The sequence below is a fragment of the Achroia grisella genome, unplaced genomic scaffold (assembly GCF_030625045.1).
Source record: "Achroia grisella isolate CSIRO2021 unplaced genomic scaffold, CSIRO_AGI_Agris_v1 utg204, whole genome shotgun sequence".
In the NCBI taxonomy this organism is placed as follows: Eukaryota; Metazoa; Arthropoda; class Insecta; order Lepidoptera; family Pyralidae; genus Achroia; species Achroia grisella.
In genome coordinates, this window is record NW_026712703.1 from 370,218 (window position 1) to 394,423 (window position 24,206).

Consider the following 24,206-nt stretch of genomic DNA (forward strand, 5'->3'; position numbering starts at 1 on the left):
TTTATCCCATTATAAGTTGTATCATCGTTACATAGTATAAAATAAAGTCGCTGTCGCTGTCTGTCCCTATTTATGCTTAAATCTTTAAAACTACGCAACGGATTTTGACTTGGTTTTTTTTAATATATAGAGTGATTCTAGTGGAAGGTTTAGGTATATATATATAATACATTTACACCTGGGCGAAGCCGGTGCGTGTAGCTAGTTACTGTATATTTCTACAACAGTATTTAGATTAAAAATAGGGTAACTTAACATTGAATTTATAAACTGTTTAGAGGTTTACTACTTATATGTGTATGATTAGCATACACAAAGGTACAGACAATCGGGCAAATATAAAAAAAAATCTCACTCGAACATATGCGTAAAGATTAGAAATGTGTTTTTGAAAAAATCTTGAACGTACAATAACGACCGAAAGCTTTACTCTTCCACAGTTTATGCAACATTTCTCATTGCATGTCTGCTCCCATTGATCATAGCGTGACTACTACATCGAGTTGCCTATTTTTTTTCCTAAGTCCCATCTACATCTACTGTGTGTAACAAATAAAGTATATTATATCTATCTACATTTTTAACATAATTCATAAAAACCCTGAATATCAAGGAAACCTGAATGAATCGTCGATGATGATTTGTTTCATTCAAAACATTTAAATGTTTAAAAATAATTAACAATATTCCCTAGTAACAAGAACAAATTAAAACTCTTTTCTAGCAATAATGTCTTTTAAAGTTTTTTTTTTATTTTGGTTAATACTATGACTTGTTACATCATCGTTTTAAGAATATAGGTATGTATATATAGTTATGAGGAAAATGTATAATTTTTATTGACACTTCATAATGCATATTGACACTAATCTCCGCAGGGTTATTACAGTGCGCATGCGTGTCAAAAGGTTAGTGTAGTTCTTGTTCAGTGACCACGGTAGTCCTAATTGTCATCCGGCACCCGCCAGCCGCTTCAACTCTCCTATATTCAGCGCGTAAAACTTTTTCAGCGTAAAAATCTCAAAGTGGTTTTAAAGTAAATAATTATATTCAGTAAATTGACTCTATGTGTTTTGTGTGAGTTTTTAAGGATCGCAACCAATATGAGGTGGGCTGAGATAGCTGTGCTGATCTGCACTTTGGTATGCTCAGGTATGTTTGCTGTTTAAGAATCTGGTTATATATTTTTATTATGTTTTTCGACAAAGAATACATGTTTATCTGAGACGTAATTGATATGATGAGTATAGTTTCTAAGGGACTAATGTCATTCTTTGTGTACTCATTTGTGTTTTCATACTCTGTGTGCATTTTTCATCTCTTGATAGTATCTACCGATATATCATTGATCATAAATTACTGATATACACAAAAAATTTGTTAAATAATATTGATGATATACATCTACTTAGTATGTATGTAGAAGGTAAAATAGAGCTTATCAATTTGAAATTCCACTTTAGTATTATTAGTAGATATGGAAAACATAGTATAAAAATTGACCTTCATGAAGCTTGTCCTACATTATTTATTACAATTATTTAAAATTTGAATTAGATGAATATCCAAATTATTATGATATCTGTAGTTCTATTTCTGACGGTATATGAAAAATATGATTTTTGTAGCAAAATCAGATATTATTATTATTATACTATTTGTCTATGATGGAATAACAAACAGTTACATATTAAGAACAATATATATAAATGAAATCAAATAGACAAATATGTATGTAACTCACAACGTTATTAGAAAAATTTTTGAGAGGGATTGCTATTTTAGAATAACTACTACTTAATGTCGCTACAATCGATTCGATATATTTTGATGCATTAAATCTAAGTTAATATTTTGTATATATGTATATATATTATATAATAAAATATTGTTTTTATTTCGTTTGTAAAAATAACATAAATAACCGTTTATAAAATACCTTTGGCTGTAAACACAGATTTTAATGTATATAAAAAAATACAAATCCTTAAACGTGGCGCTGTAGCGTGTCTTTAGTAAATAAATAAATATAAAATTGTATACTCACAATACTATAAGTACTTATACGTATGTATAAGTAGTAGTAGTTAAACGTAAGTAAAAGTACTTTCGGTTTATTTGCATTTTTTTTCTAATTCTAATAAAACGATATTGCAAATAAAGGCAAAGCGTAGGAAATCGTCTTACTTGTAAAAATCACCAGCAGTTTTACTCAGAAATCAATATAGAAGATCTTATTGCTTGATATCCGGATTGATTCTTGTCACGTACGCTCTCATACGGAGTTCCTTTCAACGGCTCATAGCTCTCACACGCCTTCAGGATTATATCTTTGCATAATCACTTATTGTAAAAATGTAGAGTGTTTTAGGCCGTGAAAAAGGCTAGCAATAAGTGCATAGTTCGTTGTTAAGATGAATATGTTATCTTTACCGTTTTAATAATATTGTAAATAGGAAAGGTTCCATTTTTTATAATATTAGAAATTTATGAACTAATACTTATTACCGTATAATATATTCTTTCACCTAAAAATTATTCTATGATAATAAGGGTCTACCTAACAAAAATATTAATCATAACCATGTAAAGGAGTAAGCTCTAGGTATTCTATTATTTTTACTATTTTGCAGATTTTATTTGAATATATACTGATTCTTGACATTAGTTATTAATATAGCGACTATTTCCGTATTGTATTATATACATATTACAAATATGTTGTTAATTAATGCATAAACAATATTTATTCAAAAAGAATCATTGAACAGAGTTTAATTTAAGGCGAAGACAATTAGCGAAGTTATATGGTACATGACTTAAATCGACAAGTATACATGAACAGCACCACGGTCATCACATCATCACGACGTATTTAATTGTCAAACTCAAGCACATCTTACAAATAAAATTATACTTTGCGAATCAAATAGGCAGGAAGAGGTATCCTTATTATTCATACAAAGAATTTTCAGTTTTTGTTGTTAGTTCAATATTTTACTTCGCAGAACAGTATTTGGATAGTGAATGCATATAATATAGATAAGTACGTTTAATATGAAAGAAAGAATAGTTGATGTACGGCTCATACGTATTTAATTGGTAGGTCAGCCGGTGTGTCAATTATAGTTCATTCAACTAATGAGGTTACGCACCAATAAAAATATCGAATGACATCGTACTTTCATGTAGGACGCTATATTTTCCAAGCTACTTCAAACAGTAGTAGTATCTTTGTACTTATTTCAACCAAAACACAGCTTACAGCGTGGGTTTGCAGAATGACATGGCAGTGATATCACAAAACATGGCGGATTTTTTTTATGGATGATTATGGATTGATGCAACCGCCTGCGCTAACGGTTTACGCTGGCAGGTTCCTTAGCCCATAGTGACAAATTTGCCAATAAATTATCACAATAGTTTCTAAGGGGACCTGCGTGGAGGTCAACCTGACTTGGTACATTGCTAGCAATGGAGTCATTACTTCACATTACTAACTATCCCTTTCCCCCCTAACACGGCGGATTGACGATGTGATATCCTTATATGTAATTGTCACCATCAGGTACCTCTGCTTGTTTGCCAATTCAGGCATAGAAACAAGATTGCAAGAAGTTTCAACTTTTAGGACAATTTTCTTAGTAATCTTTTCTTGAAAATACATATGCAGAGTATTAAATATAATATAATATAACTTGAGCAAAATAATGATAGATAGATGTTTGAGTAAAACATAAATTTTTATAGGATCCGATAACAAAATTTAACACATTTCCGCTCAACTTTTATTTGTGTGAGGTTCTAAGGGAATTAAGTTGAACATGATATTTCCCCATCAGTCGTAAAATGGGAGTGGCCGCCGTACCTGGCAAGGATAATTTGCTGTTTTAGGGCAGGTCAATGAAACTGTTTTATAGAATAACTGTAAAGAGTAAGTAATGGACTATAAATTGATAGTATTGGGGTGGGTTTATGTCTTGAAGGAATAATATTGAGTCAGTTATCCAAGTTGATAAAAGGATATTCAATTAATTGTAGTTTTAGACTGTGTTAGATATATCATACGTAAGTATATTACTAGCTAAATTTATAATAAATTAGATTGATTATATTTATATATCTTTGTCTTTATCTTCTATATTTCTTTGCATATAATAAAATCGTATCCTTATCTAAATAAACTCAATATAAGCACTTTTGAATAGTCATATTTAAATAATGACCGTCAATCTTACCTTGTCGTAAGTAATTTGCTTCTAAATCAGATTCAAATCAGACATTTTTTTTCAAATAGTATTAATGACGAAATGTTGTTTCAATCGTAATCAGGAACACATGAATAAAAGAGAAAGAGTTGGGCCGTTTTTGTGAATTCACTTGAAAGTAAACAGTTTATCTAGATTTTATAATCAGACCTTTACTTTTGCTTTATAATTTAATGTATTTTTTATGGATATTGAAAATAAATAAGTGTAAATATTGAAATGAACCTATTTAAATACTTTGATTTATTATAATTATTAGGAATTTTTACATGTGCAGATTGAGATACAAAAATACTATTAGTACAATTATTAGCAATACATAACTTCACTAATGTAAATTTTATATACAACATAAGTTGTATAGATAAATAATATTGGTGCACATTAATTGTTGGTGTGGGTTACATTACGCGTGGGTTGCTACATAAAAATTAAATTCATCTCGTTGCGACGCGACGCACCTAATTGGTGACGTAGATTGGACGCCACATGTCTGTTCAATATCATTTGGAAACAGGAAAAAGTACTCTTATTAGAACAGGATGTGAGGACTACAGTTAGTTTATCTGAGCTTTTAACGTGGGTATTGGTTGACTGATACATATCTAACATACCTAATTATATAATTTTATGAATATCTACCTACCCGAACCAACATAAACATCATCATCATCATCAACCCACTGCAGTCGACTGCTGAACATACATGAACATACTCATGTGTATTTATGCCTATATATTTCGATCCTGCGATGGGTAGAATAGTAAACTATTAGCGTCATCTCTCAAAACTATTTGAACAATTCTTTAAAGAAATATTAAAAATCTCACTCTTATTATGCGATTATGCAAAATTTGAAAGATGCGTTAATATGCGTCAGGTAATTATTTACATGACACATATCATTATCAAAATCTAGATATCTCAACATATGGTTAGCTACAAAGATCCATTTTAAGCAATCATTTGAAAAAAATTAAAATTTATTGTTTTGTTTGTGACTTCGGTAATGAATGTTTTTAATCCTTGTACACGTACATTCCACAGAATGAACAGAATGTGATATCAAATCTGCTATATCGTGTACGTAACTGCCACAATACATACACATAATTTCATAATAATAGGCTGCTGACTATTGTCTATCAGATCAGACAGTAATTCTGCGTCGTTAAAGAGGGTCACACCGCTTTGTCAATAAGTCGATCCCAAATTGACCTTCTATATTACTTTCACTCAGGCCCTTTGAGAATAGATTAATGGTGTGGCATCTTTACTTAACCGGAGAAGACGTGGGTTACTTTGTCAACTTTTTCTACAGCAAAGTGAATAAGTTTGATTCTATAAATGTATAGTTGGTAGTTTTATATTACAAAAAAAATATCATTGTAAATTGGGTGGGTGATAAAGGCTAATATAATAATTCAAAATGTCAATGTAGTATGTTATTATATGTACATACTATTTCATAAACTTTTTGTTTTGAATATTTAGAGTATATAAGAAATACGTATGTATATTAGGTATATGTATGAAAGTATTTTACAATTTGTACATTGCACTTTAGGAAACGCCATTAACATTTAAATATTACTTATTGTGAAAATATTGTAATTCAACAAGGCACAATTGCATGCAAATTTTCTTTTATCTGATAAAACATCCTCAATTAGCTATATTGTTTTGGTCATACGATAGTTAAAATTTTTCATCAGATGACTTATCAGGATATATATATATGTGTATGTACATATATACTTATATTTTATTTCGGGTTTAAAAGTTATAAGAACTTTATTTACTGTATAAAAAAAATTGAGCAAAATTCCCATTCATGATTTTATCATTTATTTGGGATAACAACAGCTTATATTACTAATTTACAATTTAGACATTTAGCATTCTTAGCCAATTATAGTAATCCACGATGTAATACATACCATACATTGCACTGGACATAAAAAAAGCTTTATTATATTACAAGTAAGCATGTACATAAACAGATAATGAACATGAACAAACCCGAACACAACCAACACCGGCGTACTGTGCCTCATAATTACTTAAAATCATTGAGTGTATGTGACGTCATAGAGTGGCAGTCTTGAAGTCTCGGTGGCATTCGACCATGGTACCTATCATAAGGTCATAACGTCATAGCTTATATTATGGTCAACATTACCAACGTTGCCGTTGTCGACTTAAAGGCATTTAGTAGCAAAGTAAAACCACCTACACAGTACACAAAATTCATGGGCAATATCGGAACAATTGTGAAATCGAGGAGGATTTTTTAGAATGCCCATCGCGACCGCCCAAAATTACCTTATAACTGCTCCTTCATTTTATAATAGTGTATGGGTCCTTTAATGAATATCGCACTATATATGTATATTAGAAAGAACAAGACGTTAGATGTTGCGATTCATTCTATCCCATGGGGAAGATGGCGATCGATTTTTTATCAATAGATTCATTTGCTACTTGTTTATAGGGGCAGATTCTACAATGACATGACAGATCTGAAGTTTCTGGTGAAAGTTTGGGCATTTTCTATTACGATTTTAATTTGATTCGGTAGGAAGGGACTTTAATTTGATAATGAGTGTTTTGAATGTATAAGTATATAGGGGCAACCAATCTTGTTATTATTGATTTAGTATTCAATACAGCGCTATATATTCTCCCAAAATCACAAAGTTTGTATTGTGGCTACTAAAGAACTATTAGAAATAGTTACATATATATTTAGTTTAACTTAAGTTTTAGTATTCGTTATCTAGCTAGACACAACATATCAAACATACAAATCAGTTTTATAATTTCAAAATAGTCGCCACGATTACTTATAATAAAAAAAAACAATGATGAGATTGTAATCAAACCTTATCAACATACCTACATTATGTAATTGTTTAAATATATAGAAAACATTTAAATTATTATTTCATTACAAGGTTTGCACAATTGATCGATAAGACAAATAATCTAAAAATAATTGTGTATCTTATCAGAGAATCAAAGTTCCTAATATCATAAGAAAAGTGGGTTGGAAATTAAAATGTGTTTATTTAGTAGGTGATATGAATCGACCTGATTTACATTTGGATGATTATGAAATATATAATATATTTCTTAATAATCCTAATATGTGATAAATCAATCATCCTAGTACTACCGGACCATGTACATATGTAGGTATGTCTAAATATAATTATTAATTGCCCCTATATTTCTTTATTTATTTTATTGATCAGTGAAATATAGTACAAAACGTGGACTTAATGCTCTCCTAGTCAAACTTTGGGAAGTGCAAATACATACAATTGGGGTTTAGCTATAAATGAGCATATTATTTAGAAAAATAAAGTAATAATAATATAATTTGCTGGCGTCCAAAAAACTCGGTGTGCTTAATAGAGCAAAGCGGTACTTCACTGCGGACCAGAGAATCCTCTTATGTAAGTCTCAAGTTCGGCCGCACATGGAGTATTGCTCTCATGTTTGGGCAGGAGCACCTGGATACCAGCTCGGTCCTTTTAACTCGGTTCAGAGACGTGCTATGAGAATTGTCGATGATCCCAATCTCTCTGGCGGTATCGAACCACTTAGTTTGAGGCGAGACTTCGCTTCGCTTTGTGTGTTTTACCGATTAAACAACGGACTGTGTTCTGAGGAATTGTTCGACATGATGCCTACGGCCACCTTTTACCACCTTTACCAGCACAGCTCGCCATCGACAGGGAATTCATTCCCACGCGCTGGAACCTAAGTGGTCTCAAACAGTGCTGTTTCAGAGGAGTTTCCTCCGGCTTACACTTAGGTTGCGGAATAAACTTCCTGCCGAGTTTTCTCACGAGACTACAGCATGGGGTTTTTCAAGATGGGTATATTAAGGTTTCTTAAGGGTCGGCAACGCGCACGCGACACCCCTGGCGTTTCAGTTACAGTTTGTCACCGTGGTATAATGCATAAATGCATACGCATATATTAATGATTATTTGTAGTTAAATATTTATTTATTTATTTATTTACGTCACACTAAGTGAGCTTTACAGTTTCCCAATATGCCCACTTAGGAAGATTGTATACATATACACACACTTATAAATTACTAGTTACTAATACATACACTAATTGCACAAGAAAAATAAAATAAAATAATAACAATAATAATAATAATAATCTTAATTTTCCATACTACTTAAATAATCTACTGCCATCCTACGAAACTCCAGCAAATTACTAGTAAATATGTCTAGATCTGGAAAACGACTAACTACACCGTTGAGTAGACTCAATCCCAGAGAAATAGGCGCCTGTTTGGCCAGCTCCGTTCTTCTCCATGGAACATCAAACAAGTTTCGTCTTCGTGCTTGTACGTAATTATTGGGCGCTCTTATGGACACCGATGTTAATACCGCTTGGTTACATTTTTCACCTCTCATGACTTTGACTACATATTCCATTAATACAATCTTCCGTCTTACTTCGAGTGTGTCATATCCCACCATCCCCAATAAAAACATAGTAGGATATATATTAGGGTATGTTACTCTATAACCATACTGCCTTTGATATATATATCGTATAAACTTCCTTTGGAGTTTCTCTACCATGAGTATGTATTTTGACTCATGTGGGTTCTATATAATTGCGTTACTTTCGAATTTACTGCGTACGAAGATATTATATAGTATTTTGATAATCAGTATATTATCTAACTGGTTTGCCTGTCGTACTACAAACCCAAGGGTCCTGAACGCTTGAGTGCATATTGTAGTAATATGACTTCGGAAAGTAGAATAGAATAGAATAGAATTGTGTGGAAACTGTGTGGGTACATTTTGTGGGTGGTATAACAATATATATAGTTATGTATCAACAGTTTCACCCTATCGAGCATGCAACAATTTCCAACATATTTGATTTTAGATTATAGTATAAATTACATTAATTAATTATGTCATGGTATTATTATAAGCATATTGTCAAGAATGTCTATGAACTATATATTATTATATGCTTTAAAATTACGTTATTGTACTAAAGTATTCATTTATGAATATTTTAGTACAATAACGTATGAATGCCAGAATGCGGCCAGGGAGTAAGATCCAAAACCATGAAGTTTGTGGACTAAATTCGTGGGAATCCTTAAGATATTGAAATTTAAATTTCGAATGTTACTGGAAATCACGATCATATAGGTATCTATATTTTACAGTACATTGTGAACTCCTTTAGTTTATAATCTATCACGGATAGATTATAAAATACAGCAAGTTAAAATACGTCATATTATAAGTAGTATGGTACAGTTCACAATGTATCGACAGTTTATAATCTCGCGATTAATATTAAATAATAATTATTAATCAGAATTGGCAAATTACACGGTATCTTCAAATATCGCACTCCAATTAGTAATAATATGTAGATAAGAGTGATAATACATAGGTATATAACGAGATATTAAAAAGCGATGATTTCCAATTTTTCTACATATTGTGAATTTTTTTTTTAACATTTTTCAACCGTTTTCTCGTTTTGTATATTTTAGTACAATATGTAGGTTCACTTAAAGCTCAATATTAAATTATGAGCAAGCTTTAAAGAAATAATGGTTTAGCAGACTTGGCAAACCTTGCAGTCTTCGATTTTCCGAAATAATAGTTCATTCTTGCATCTGACATTATTATTCATAATTTTGCTTATGAATAGAACAACTTTAGCTATGTTTTATCAGAATACGAATCTTTCAAGCAACTTGAAAAATGAAAAAGGTAGACAATTTGTCTTCATTTATATACTCGTATATGTGTGGGTGTTAATATGACATGATACTGTTACTTTTTCACAACTAAAGTGCTGTATGTACTGTACAGAAATCTGAGATATGCTGAGAATGGCTGAATCCATCCTTTCTATCATCTCAAAAAATAATATGGAAAAGAGTGAAATAGATGAAAATATGTACAAATGAAATTACGAACCATAAGAATATAATACTTTTTAACTTATTTCATGTAGGCGAAGCCGCGGTTTTCAGTTAGTAGTTCCTGTATTCCTTTAGGTATCTATATATATATATATGTCCTATTGATTTAGGACTCGAGTAATCGGAATAACGAACCGAACTTTGTTTATACTGTTGAACAATCAATAGATCTATCGTATTTAAGCAAATTCCAATATTATTTTTATTGTAAATTGGGGGATTTATAAAGTTAAAAATAACACCTAACAATGTTGCTTATAAACCATTAAAAACCAAAGTAAAACGAGTTTACAGACTATGTGTCGGTAATATATGTAAGAAATTCACGAAATAATAGTGAAATCATATCAAAATCGTTTTGTCATTTAGAAGTAAGTGGAGAAACTGATAGACGTTAGAGAATTAGAGATAGATTATATACAGTAGAATAGTCTCATTGGAACGAGATTCATATGCAATAATTATTTAATGAAATAAAAAAAAAATAACGGAATATATTTGATACGAAAAATAAGCACAGTAATAAAGTAAAGTAATATATATAAAGGAAGATATATAAGGTTTATAAAAATATCTATAGTCAAGTTGCCAGCAACAAGTATTATGATCTATAAATAAAAGATCCATTATATAATAAAACCAACTAACTAAGATTTGGTAAATTGAGGTAATGATGCTTACAAAACAAAATATTACTAAAATATTACATACTTTTAATTAAATAAAAAAAAATGTTAATTAAAAACGATCACTACGTCAAACTCCAAGAGAAGCTATTGCTCTTAGCTTGCATCAAAATTTGATTTGAAAAATCATATTCTTAATTATAAAAGATCACTAAATGAGTAATTTGATTATTATGGAGTTGGAATAATTTAGGCCGAGTTTTACTGTGGTCGTATAATTAAATAATTAAATCTTTTCAATTTAATAAAAATGCCTTTAAGTTATGTGTCATTCAATAAAATTTGTTACTTAAGTACAAGCAATAAGTAAGTAATTTTATATAGTTATCTTAAAATTTAAAAGTCATCATTATTGTCTAAAACATGATATAGTTTTTATTCATTTTAATATATGTACTATTTTTAACTAAACAATTTATTTTTATTTATTACTATTTCTTTATAGTTATATTCATGATAATGAAAGGTTAAAAAAGTATTTATGTACAAGCAAACACCTTTTCATATAATATTATTAAGATTTGTCATATTTGTGAAAATATTTAATAATAGCCGGTCAAATTTCATATCAGAAGAAAAACTCACGTTTCTTCCCTAAACATCTATTTTCACAATGATCCTCTGAATCTTTAAACAGGCGTCTGTTTTCGTGAAGGGATTACATGGAGTTTGCGCCCTTCCCAGCTGTTACCCACGCTGCCAGATGGCGTGCCTATCGATATTATAATAAAAACACTTTAGCATGATGTGATTTGCAAGTTTGATCTGAGTTACTAAGATTCAATAATCCCTTATGATTCCGTCACAGAATATGCATTTGACACCCCAAATATTGTCAGGTTAAGAATGAATTCGATTAATAAATATAACAATATTTTAATCCCTATATGTGATATATAAAACGCATATATTCGTAATTCTATATACTATTATAAATGTGTATTATTATTTGAATAAAAAAAACAAACAATTCTTGTATATTTAAATATTCTTGTCCCTCAGGTTTCTTTGTTTAGGTTGTTCCGAAAGTTCCGGTGCTTACGGTTTAGAATTAAGGAAAAGCTGAAAGCTTTAAACCATACCTCAACAATAATCAACAGAGAATTTTCCAAGTGTTATAACAACTATTATAAAAAAAAGTTATTACTTCAATTAGATTTTTAATGCATGTCTGCATGTACTTTCGGTCAAGGACATCGATATCAAGTGAAATACCAAACATTAATCCGGTATTCAAATATGGCCAGCAAAATGTCGGCATGTCAAATGTTAAGTTCACTGCAACATCGACAATAAATGTTTCTATTGACTACCACATGTGCGATAACAGTCATAATGGTACGTATATAGATATATTATGGTATAAAAGTAGGCTATGCTCTTCATTACCTAACACAAAAAAGGAATAAATAAACATCGTTTCAATAATTAAATTTAATATTAGTACGGATCAATTTCAAATTTTTCAATAAATTATATGCTACGGTTACTATATCAGGGTATAAAATTATGTTGTCGACTCTAGTAGATAAGTAGAGCTTTTAGCTACTTAAATAAAAGGGAAGGCTCAACTTGTAGTAGTCTTATTGGATAAGTTTTAACCTCCACACAGGTTGTAATATAAACTTTGAGTTGTGAGAGCGACTTCTCCGCCGCCCGCGGAGTTTAAGATTGATCACATTTAGTACTTAAAATAGATTTTCCCCTAAAAGTACCGCGGTTTACTTACTACTTTTGGTTTGTCGTACAGTTTATTAGACATTATTATTAAAATTTTCTTTAACTCAAAAGATTTACTACTTACTATATACATAAATATAATGAAAAACGCATTTAAAAAAGTCACATTATTATTTTTCTTAACTTTTGTGATCAATTATTTCAATTTTTATAATTGAGTTACTTGTTTTACTTGGTTATTAAATATTAGAATAAGGAATATGCATTAAAATATACTTTTCATCATTATGTACTCTTCGCATAGCTCAAACTGGGACATTTCTATGTACGTAACAGATACTTGGCAGTGCATACCAATGAATATAGTAGTGTATTAGTATATACTACATATATTAATAATGTAATTGAAACTGTCCGTACATGGTAGATGTATAAAAAAGCTATTAATTCAGAATTTAACAACGTACTTAAAATCTAAAACTATAATGGTTTGAATTTTTGTCTATTTGTACTTTTGTGCCCATATTAGAAACCGATTAATTGGTTAATGCAGTTGGCTTCAGTTTCAGTTTGTTAGGTTTACTATAAAAATGCTGTTAGTTTTATACAAAACATGAAGTTATAAATGATTGTTTTCAGAATTCTTCAGGATTGAAGTCGTGGTTTCAGTTACATATTGTTACATGTGATTTGATCCACAGATCAAAGAAGTAGTACTACTTCTTTTGTCTGTGGTTTGATCGATATCTGGTGTTCACCTGATATACTCATATGATAAATTTATACGTACGTCTATTATAATAAAAAAAATATGTGAGACGGTCTAACCAGACCTTTTCACAATATTCGACCTTCGTGAGGGTAAATATGGTAAAAATAACACACCTACATTAATTAAATACAGAGGTCTTTGTATACTAAGAGCTATCAACGGTCCGGCAACGGCAATTGGCTATCGCCTCTTTGCACAGCGGATAAGCTAGCAATAGCCTTTTATTGAAAGCAATAATGACAATGAAAACCTCGGCTTCGGTACACTTCAATGATATCAGAGCGAACCGTGACTTTCTTAGTCACACAATTTATCGGTGACTCATCAATTATTGTAAAAATAAATATTCCATTTAGTATCTCATAGCTCATTTTTGTTATAAAATAAATTTCTTTTACCGACGTAGTTTTTGTAAAAAGTCCTCTTGGCACATCTGTCGCTCCTACTTCAGCCGCCAAGCCGCTTATTTTTTAAGATGTGTTGGTTAAATGGTAAGGCGGTGAAGAAAATTATAGTACATGGAGACATTTTAGTCCTCTGAAATGGCAATCAAGCGTGATTTTTTATAATACTTATATTTATGTCAGCTGTCACCCGGTAACGCTTAACTTTGCAAATAACTTAGACATAATATAAATAATAAAAAAAACTATGCTGTACAATTCAGAGTAAACCGATATATATACTAATATAACAAATAATTTATTTGCCTACTGAAGATTAAACGGATCTTAATCAAATTTCACAGAAAAATAAGGACGAAATTATCGTTAAATTTCATGAAGACGGGCATAAGCTATTATTTTTAAAAAATCGACGATATTAGCAAGCAATAGTTAGTTAGTATCTGCTTCGTTCCATTTAAAAATAATTTTATTCTATTTAATTTTATACAGTAAATAGCTGTGAGCGACTTCCTAATTAGATAGTACTAATTAATCCTCCGTCTAGTAGTCAACATATAAAAGTGGCAAGTAACCTAGATTTTTTTATACATTCTATTTTTACCCCTACTTGCTTTCACAAAGTTTGTTTGGAATGTTTATTTAGGACGACAAAACAACGAAATTATACTTATATTTTTATTGTTTCTCATACAATTTCGAGAAACACTGAAATAACATAATATAGGAAAAATAAACTAAAAATTAAAATAGAAGAAATAAAAATTATTTCTTATTTAGTAATTTCACATGCTGTGGACTATTTTTAATTAATTTATTAGTAATATGTAGATGGTATTAAATACATGCTTTACAAATATACTCGCAGACCAAGCCCCGTGCACACTTAGAGAAAAACCCTTAAGATCTTATGAACCAAAACACTATTTTGGTATTTATATAACAGTTTATTTTATTTATAGGTTTCAATAAGGGTACCATTACTCTCTAAAGAACCGTCTAATTTTCTATAATAGATGGCCTCCATGGTATAGGACACCGCTTTTCTTCCAATGGTCGCGGGTTCGATTCCTTGCACGGTACAAACATTTGAAGTCATCAGTATGATTGTTTAAATAATGATAATAAATAAATAACCCTGGACAATTAACACAGCGCCATCTAGTCCCACGGTAAGCAGAGGTTGTATTATGGGTACTAACCAAGTGATGTAAATACTTAGATATTTTTTTTTAGTATTTGCATTCCATTAAAAATGTTGAACTGCTGAAATCTATCAATATTGTTATGAAACAAATAATTAAGTAAATAAAGTATTGCTCAAAACAAATCTAACGAATTCATACTCGGTGCGACCTTATCTGTGCCGGAAATCCTATTTGCATTGCCCGAATCCGAAATTAGATCAGATTGGACATTGGACTGACTCAGACCTGGATACTGCATTGTCATCGGGTTTATATCCCTCACAAAATAAATTCAGTTTGTTTATTTGATTGTCTCTATCATCTGTAGCGTCTTTAACAGTTAACCTAATCATCGGGAACGGTGGCATATATGTACGTATTTGGGTTAATATTGTCGACATTATAGGACATTGTCGATTATATCCGTACCAAGGGTAACCTGACATTGAGGGTGACACAGCTAGAGTTGAGCCACAAAGCAAGTTTCAAGGCGTTTGTGGCCCGAGTCCCCACCAACATGCTGCCCACCTTCATGAAGGAGGACTACTGGCCGAAGGGTGTGGTGTATCGGCGCTACCGTGGCCGATTGCCGCCATCAATGCCGTGATCACACAGACAATTTCAATATCTTAATTTTATATTACTTCATATATATGTTAGTCTATAAGGTATTTATAATATGGGCCTAGTAGCCTGAAATATATAAAATTGTGATAAAAATGGTATGGTGCCACCTACGATACCCCCCGTACCAGTTTACTTACACTGGAGGGTATTAGTGGAAAGTAATAGGATAAGGATGAAGTCTGGTCACTTTGCCCATGGTGACTAATTCACCAGGTAATAATTATGATGAACCTCTTAACAGAGGGGGAATCTGACAATGGTATGGAGGTCCACCTGGCAGATCTTGCTGGCATGCAGCATTAGTACCCTAATTACTAACAATCTCATCCACTCTAAGTATTTGGGTTGCAGGATGATATACGCTGAATACTATTTAACCATTTTTTAAAGCGAGGAAAATCTTTACCATTTTATCTATCAGTTTCGGGAATGTTTGGAATATGTGAGATTTCTAGCTACTAAAAACCACACTTTGTGTCTCGAGGCGCAGAATCCAAAATATTATAAATTATAATATTAATATACTAATATTATAAATGCGAAAGTAACTCTGTCTGTCTGTCTGTCTGTCTGTCTGTCTGTCTGTCTCGCTTTCACGCCAAAACTACTGAACCGATTTAAATGAAATTTGGTACGCAAATAGTCTATACGCCGAGGAAGGACATAGGCTACTTTTTAATGCGAAAAAAGGGTTGTAAGGGGTTGAAAATGGAAATACAAGGTTATCTTTATGCGGTTTAATACACACATAGTATAATACTGGCTTAACTAAAAAATTAGAAATTTTGGAAAGTCTACTTTATAACTGTGGTATTAAGTCTAACTTTAAAAATTTTTAATTTCTGAATTACACCAATATTGTACTAGATATGCGACATAAATAAACATATATGTCATTTGTATAAGCAGCGCGCATGCGAAGTTGCGCAAGCAACTGATTATTGTCAATCCGTTGTCTCCTTATGAATTTAAATGTATAATCGTTTGCTCTGCAATATTATTTTATAAATACATAAATATAATCCTGGTACGGGCTATAACTGATGACCCTGCTCTTGGACAAGATCGTAATCACATATTATTAATATTTTTGAAGATTAAAACAATATATAATATTAAGAATGAAGTTGTCTATACATATGAACAACATTTCCTTGGAAGAAACAACATCTACCGTTCCATCCGAGCTATTCAGGGTCGGAATACGCGTTTCTCCCTTCTGGCCAGTAGAGTCAAAGTATGGTTTGCGCAAGTAGAGGGATGTTTGCAATTTAGAATATCACATCTATTATTTTGATTTAACAAATTTTTATTATGTTATTGGCCAACTGGACTACCAATTTACAAAAGAAGTTAAAGAAATTTTTAGACTATACATTAAATATAAATAAATATGACATTTAAATTTGTAAAAATGTCACCATTCAAGGGGTAAAGTAAAATAGCAGATAATAGTTTTTATGGAAATTCGTCATATTTGAAGCTAGAACGATGAAACTTTTTTCATTCGCTTTTTTGTCAGTTGGTCAGTTTAATAAATACCTTACTAATATTACGATAGTGAAAGTAACTCTGTCTGTCTGTCTCACTTAAATGCCAAAATTACTATACTGATTTAAATGAAGTTTAAAATCTAGATCCTGAGAAAGGACATAGGTTACTTTTTAATCCGAAAAGGGTTATAAGAGATTGAAAGAGGAGGTTATATAGAAGTATCGTCATTTTTAAAGGTTGAAGCTTGAATCTTATTTTTTGCGTATTGATTAAATATAATTAACGAAAATGGGTTGTAAGGGTCAAAAGGTGAAATATGGTATGCAAATATTGACATTTTTAAAGCTAGAAGCTTGAAACTTATTTTTTAGGCTGTTGAGAAAATATTAGTACCTACCTTCACAGGACTCAGCCATATGTGAAATTTTCATTTTTGGAGCTAGAACGATGAAACTTTTTTATTGGGTTAGATTATTAATACATATATTTTATTATTTGGTTAAGGTCACTATTTTACGCGGACGAAGTCGCGGGTACAGCTAGTTAAATATATATCTATTATAGAAATTAATAAGTAAAAGTTGTAGTAGACTTTGAGTCGATTCTTAACATATAATTTTTGACCTCAAACATAATATCAAGCTAAATATAAATATTATGTAGGATATTGATAACACCTGCAAATGATTAGTTAAATTAATATATTTATTACATAACTTTTCTTTTTCTTCATGAGCTATTATGATTAATATTTTTAATATTTATACATATAATAAAACAGTAGAAGTCGAACTTCTGTACATAGAAAAAGAATGCCAAAAACAGAGTCAGAGAGATGTAAGCAGTTAAGACTTGGTTACATCTATGGGTGACGATTCTCTCAGTATGGTATGCTAGCGATATCAATAGTATTCGCAGCATATTCTCTATTATGATGTGATCCCCCATTAAACGAGAATTTGCTGGGAAAATTTACTATCATCCAGTGGGGCCTTGCGGCTAACTCAGGGTAGTAAATACTAAATTTAAATTTATAAATGAACGGCTATCGGCTAATCTAATCGGCAAGATATAATTTTGCTGTTTTTACGTTTCTTTGCTCTATTTTTTCCTAATTCGTAATTCAATGTTTAAAAAGTCCTGCATAGTGTACACGTGTATTGTAACACGTTACTAAGAAGGTGCTAACAATGTATTTATTTCATATAAAAATGAATAGCACGAAATAAAGGCAATGGTTAGTTTTATAGGTGAGTCAGGCGTCATACGGGCGCGTCGACGAGGCGCCCAACCCGTGACGTCACAGCGAAAGTCTTTCCAGGTCACTAGGACGCCAAACAGTACCTAGATTCAAGGTCTGTTTGAATTATCCACTTAATTTGACAGTTTAATGGATTAGTCTCATTTTCATATTCTTAGAGAACACTTATACCCTTCGTACCAATTAATATTATAATTGAGCAAGTGTGTTTCTGTTTATTATTATACATTTTCACGATTAAATTGCTGAATACAGTTAAATTGAAATGAATTAAACGTCAATATAAATACCCGCTGATACATAGTATTTACTTTATTTAAGTTTAATAACTTAGAAGTACTATTCAATATCATTCTCTATGGTAGATCATGAGGTACTAAGTTTACATTATGAATCACCGACATAAATTAAATAGTAGTTAAAAGAATCCTGTGAATAGATTGATTCATCTATATTGACTAAATTCATAACCATCGAAAATATGTATAGTCATATAATATATCATATTAAATTCTAAACCAATTTTGTAATTTCATGTGAATGGATTTGGGCAGAAAATATTCAATATACAACAAAGATATTTACATATCATTTAACAAGAAGTCACAATTGAAAAGTAGCAATATTAAGAGAATCACAATATATTTGTCTCCAAAATGTATCTAAGTGGTGAAAATGTCTGCAATCTGATATTATTGAAATTTACTTATCATATTTTTATTACGGTAGAGTAAAGTCAGTAAGAAAACGTCAGATCGTCTTTATCACTATCAATTTCTGGGAATAAGGCATTGAGCGAAAATATTGGTATTTTATAAAAAGGAATTGTCAATCAGCCATAAAGTTTTAGAAAGTATTGTTCTCCAGATTATGCATGGAATTAATATAACAATATTTTGAAAAGATTTAATAATAATATTTGTAAATAAGTTAATTTTTATATGTAAACTGACGACTCATGAAAATTAACAACTCGATACAGGAACAGCACCACGGACAAAACTATACGGATACCAAGCGTATTTTATAATGCAAGTCGTCATCAGATGCCCTTGGTACATCATGATAATCAGTATCATGATGATGATGTCATTCCTGATGACTACTGACAGATACTGTATATACATATATATATATATATCATTTCTACCTAGTAATTTTGCAAATATTGCATTGGGTATTGCTAATATTTTACCTTATGGATTGTAAGAATAATAAAAGACGTCCATAAGGGACCAACAATCTCTTATATAAGTAAAGATTTGCACTTTATATAGCATGAAAAATATATGAAGTATACGCTACGACTGCGGAAAAACCTGGGTATCATCATATCATTTCTATATAAGTATTCTAATAAAATCTCGTCACTTTTTGTTGTGTTGTTGTTCAACGTAGACGGAAATAAAATGTTGGTGGAAATGTTTAGAAGGCTTCGATAAAACCCGATAAAACAACGCTTTGACGTGCAATCTATCAAAATGATGTGACAAATTTGTTGTTGTAGCACGGCATATGTACAGCTATAGCTTGATAATCTGTTGATTCACAATAATGTATCTAGCAATTTATTCTATTTCTCTTACTGATTATTTGAAGGTATCAAGTAGCGTATTTTGGGAAGGTCTGTTAAATTGAATCTTCTTCCTGTTAAAAATAATCCGATATTTAGCTGAACTATGACTATAACTGAATAATGCACACTTTTGTCCCCGCCGTAAGAAGTAGAGTTACCCCATGTCGAATTCACAAAATCTATCACGATGGTTTTTCGCAGGAACTGTGGTTCATTGCTAGTAATTAGATCTCTGCTACCAATCCCTTTTTATCTTATAATTATACCTTCTTATATTATAAGTATGGCCTTGTCCAAAACATATTAGTTTAACTGGTAAATGCGGAGATATTTGTAAGTAGATATCTGATTTCTTCAATAAATTTCGGGAATGATATTCTATTGTTTTATCTGTATTCCTATTTTTTTCGTTACGTGACATCCGTGGTAATCCCTTATGCGTTGTCATTTCGGAGGATCCAAGCTGCTTCGCCACTGAAGTAGACAAAGATACTCATACAGCTGATTAGGTTTAAATTCACATTTCCGTAGGTATTTCATCATGGACTTCTCATTAGCAGACATCAACTTAAAAGTATTCCCTTAACTCATCTAGCGTTAATATTTTTGGGTTCCGCAACCAATTACATGAGATTATATAATATATATATATAGGGTTAGATCGTGTATAGATATACACGATCTAACCCTAAAATCACAGCCTGCGCTAGCTTCATTATTTTGGATTAAAATGAGACACATTACAAATCTATGATAAAGATCACAAATTCCACCCTCTATGGGAGGGTGCGTCGGCGACTGGATGGCGCGTCAGTTTGTCGCCTGTGACGTCACGGGTACAATCGATGCCAACTCAGATGATCGTTGTTTATTCTCCATTCTTAATGCCGTGACCTATTAATAACTTTTAAAAGTAATGCGACTTAGGCAACTGTCAGATTATGTTAAGAATAGACACTGGCGGATTTTAATAAATATGTATATGTATAAGAAACTTGTACAAAATGTAGTGATATTTCTAACTAAAAATAATTAAAACAAATCTTGTGGTCACTCTAAATGGACAAATGAAATCTTCTCGAACGTATTGCAATAATTCAATAAATGGTTATGATGGTCTAGAGCCCCGGTCAGCAACAGGCAGATCGCGAGTCGTTTGCAAACCGCGAAAGGTTGAACCTCAGACTACCAAATATGTGAAACATCGTTCTCCAAGATGTTTTTTTTAAACAAATATCGATCGAGATTAATGGATGCCCACTTAGGACACAAACCTCTAATTTCCTCTCGAGTATCAAACTATAAAGAACTGGCTCAAGATCGTCGGTGTAGTTCCTCACATTAATTTTAGATCTTGTGTTTTATTCATTTTTAACAAAATTAATAGGTGTCACACAGTTTATTAGGAGCTGTTTCTGGACCTTGTTAAAATTTTCCCATACTATGCGGACCTCATCTAAAAATTCTTGCCGACCACTGGTCTAGAACTGCTGGAGATGTCTAGTACATACAAAGACCCTCTGTGTATGTACTAGACATGTTCAGCCACTGCTATTTTTCACATCTCAATGATGAAATTTAAATATAAAGTAATGTAAATATAAATGAACACGTATAGGATAAAGCTCTTTATGACCAAGGGAGTGTTCTGAACGCCGATCGAAGTTTAATTCCGTTTGATTAATACCCAAACAAAGTTGTACCGCCGTCGTAAAATGGGTATTTATGCTTTTAGACCCTTAGAGAATTGATCTTGTTTCATAAATTATATACTAATACATATTTATGTAACTACTTAGCGTAGAACAGATTGCATCCGAACTTCGTGTAGACTTGTATATTTTCACTTAAGTTACCTACTACCTACCTTTCACTTAAGGTACTTTATTTCGGCTTGAGGTCATGTGTATGTGAAAGTGGTTATGATTATCAAAAGACAACTTATATTACTGCTGGTTTCAGAGTGAAATTTTTGGATCTACGTCTGGTCGTTTATTATCTAGAATTTGAGAAGAATATCTTACACATAAGGAAGTTTGTCTTCAGCCTGCAAACATCATATATCAGTATTACAGTATTGCGTCTGTTCATTTTACGTTACATTTATTTTACTTATATAATAAAGACATATTAAATCTATTTATTATTTGTAACTCATTTCATAATTATTGAAACATTACGCAACAGTTCCAGATATACATATTTAAAATTATTTAACTATTTAAAAAAATATATTTCATACAGTTGTTGTTAGTCTATTATATAAACGGTTTGAAGAAAATAGAAAACTGGTATTAAAATAACGTATTTATTTCGTTTATTTCTGAGAAAGTAAACAATGTATGTAGATTGATCAATTTATGTCATAATCGTTCCATCAAAGTGCTAGTTGAGCTTATTAGTTTTAATTGTTGTAAGTGTAACATAATGAGCTCTTTAATTAATTTAAAAGCATACTCCAATTAAATCATGTGTTGGTAACGGTTCCCATGAATGCAGTTCAGTAATATGCAAATACATGGTAATAGCTTCAAAGTGCATTCGCATAATGGCATCGTTTTATAGTCATTTGTGAAATAAAATAACAACCTTATTTTATATATATGTAAGTAACATCATAACATCACTATCAAGAGTTTCTTTTTTTGAACATATATAGGTATTTTAGCTTTATTTTCCTAGTTGGCTCTTATGATCCCTATCTTAAAAATCTTAAAAACAGATTAGAAGTCATTTATTACAAGTACTTTCAGCCCTAAAAATTGGGTAAAATTTGATACCTAGACAATTCTGAAAATCATACAATTACAGTTAGAAATACATAAATTATGTATTTCTAATGGTAATTTTATGATTTTCAGGATTGTCTAAATAGGTAATACCTTTTAACTTCAAAAATAGTGTACTAAAGTGGAATTGAGAAACTATTAGTTTTTTGTGAGTTTTTTAGTATCTAACGGAAAAAGGAACGAATATCTAAATCAAGCTATATAACACATAAAATCTCTTTGCATGATTTTAAATATATATATATATATATATAAATAATATCGAATTCACACTATTAATTTGTTTTTGGAATAAAAAAATATTAATCTCTATTGATAATTTTTAACTTATCTCTTTGAGTAAATATTATTACATTATGTTTACTATGTTTTTAATAGCTCCATTAGTGTTTCATGAAAAAGAACTGTCTGACACAAAGTATATTAAATTAGTCCAAGTTTATTTTAAATTTTGCCAATCCTGTAATAAAACACGTCTATACTTATCGTTCGAGCTCAAAATACAGAATGAATTTCAATTTTTGCATATTAATTTCAGCGCCAGCTCCACATAAATTATTCTTTAGAGTTCGTTCCCAAAAAGTTTTACTGAAAATTTGATAGGAGTATAAAAAACAGTTGGTGCGTTATAAATTCATTAATCTTAATATATTTACCATGTAGACTATATAAAAACGTATGTCAGTGTTAGTATAATTTTTCGTATTGTATATACTGCTGATATTATTATTTACAGTTGTAAAATAAAATAAAAAAAATAATAGTGTTAACATTTATTATTGATTGTAATCATTTACTATGTGGTGGGCAGTAGGCTTGATTGACACTATTGTGGTACTAAGTAGCTGTATCTGCAGCATCGTTCGCATAGGTAATAGTAATCAGATCAGAATTTAAACAAGAACATTAATTTTTATTTATTTGTACTGCATTGATGACGATGACGATTAATTAAATTTCGGACGTCAGAAAATCTTATTCTTACAGTGGTTATAGTATTCACTTCACATATTCATATTACTACGGTATTATATTTCTGCATTTAGTGATTTTAACTTCTAAAAAGAAATATCAGACAATAGATGTTTTATTGTAAAAGTTCAAATCATTCCTTTTCTGATATTTCTCAGACGTTTGAAGTGAATGTATCCACCTGCTATTTGTAACATAGGATAGATTGTATCACGGAATATCAAAGCGTAGTTCAGGCTTCCTACTAAATGCAAATGTGCCAAACGTTCCTGAAATCATATACGTCAAACGCTATTCAAATGTGCGATGTTTGCTGACGTTATTATAATTGACTACGTTACCTATGAACATTATTAAATCTAGATACATTATAGTATATTTTATTACAAATCAAAAGTGCAAGACATACCTACATAGAGACATTAAGCATTTGGTGGTAAAACAAAAATGATACTGAACATTTAACAATTTAAAAAACATTACAAATG

General features: G+C 30.9%; 1 protein-coding gene across 1 annotated transcript in view; it reads left to right on the forward strand.

The window, feature by feature from the left end:
• Window positions 1-967: 967 nt before the first annotated feature.
• LOC131841937 (neural cell adhesion molecule 1-like) overlaps window positions 968-24,206 on the forward strand; it is a 117,169-nt gene continuing 93,930 nt past the window's right edge. The window contains exon 1 of the mRNA XM_059190336.1: window positions 968-1,152. Within this exon, the coding sequence (XP_059046319.1) occupies window positions 1,104-1,152 (49 nt within the window). The 5' untranslated portion in view covers window positions 968-1,103. The remainder of the gene's footprint in view (window positions 1,153-24,206) is intronic.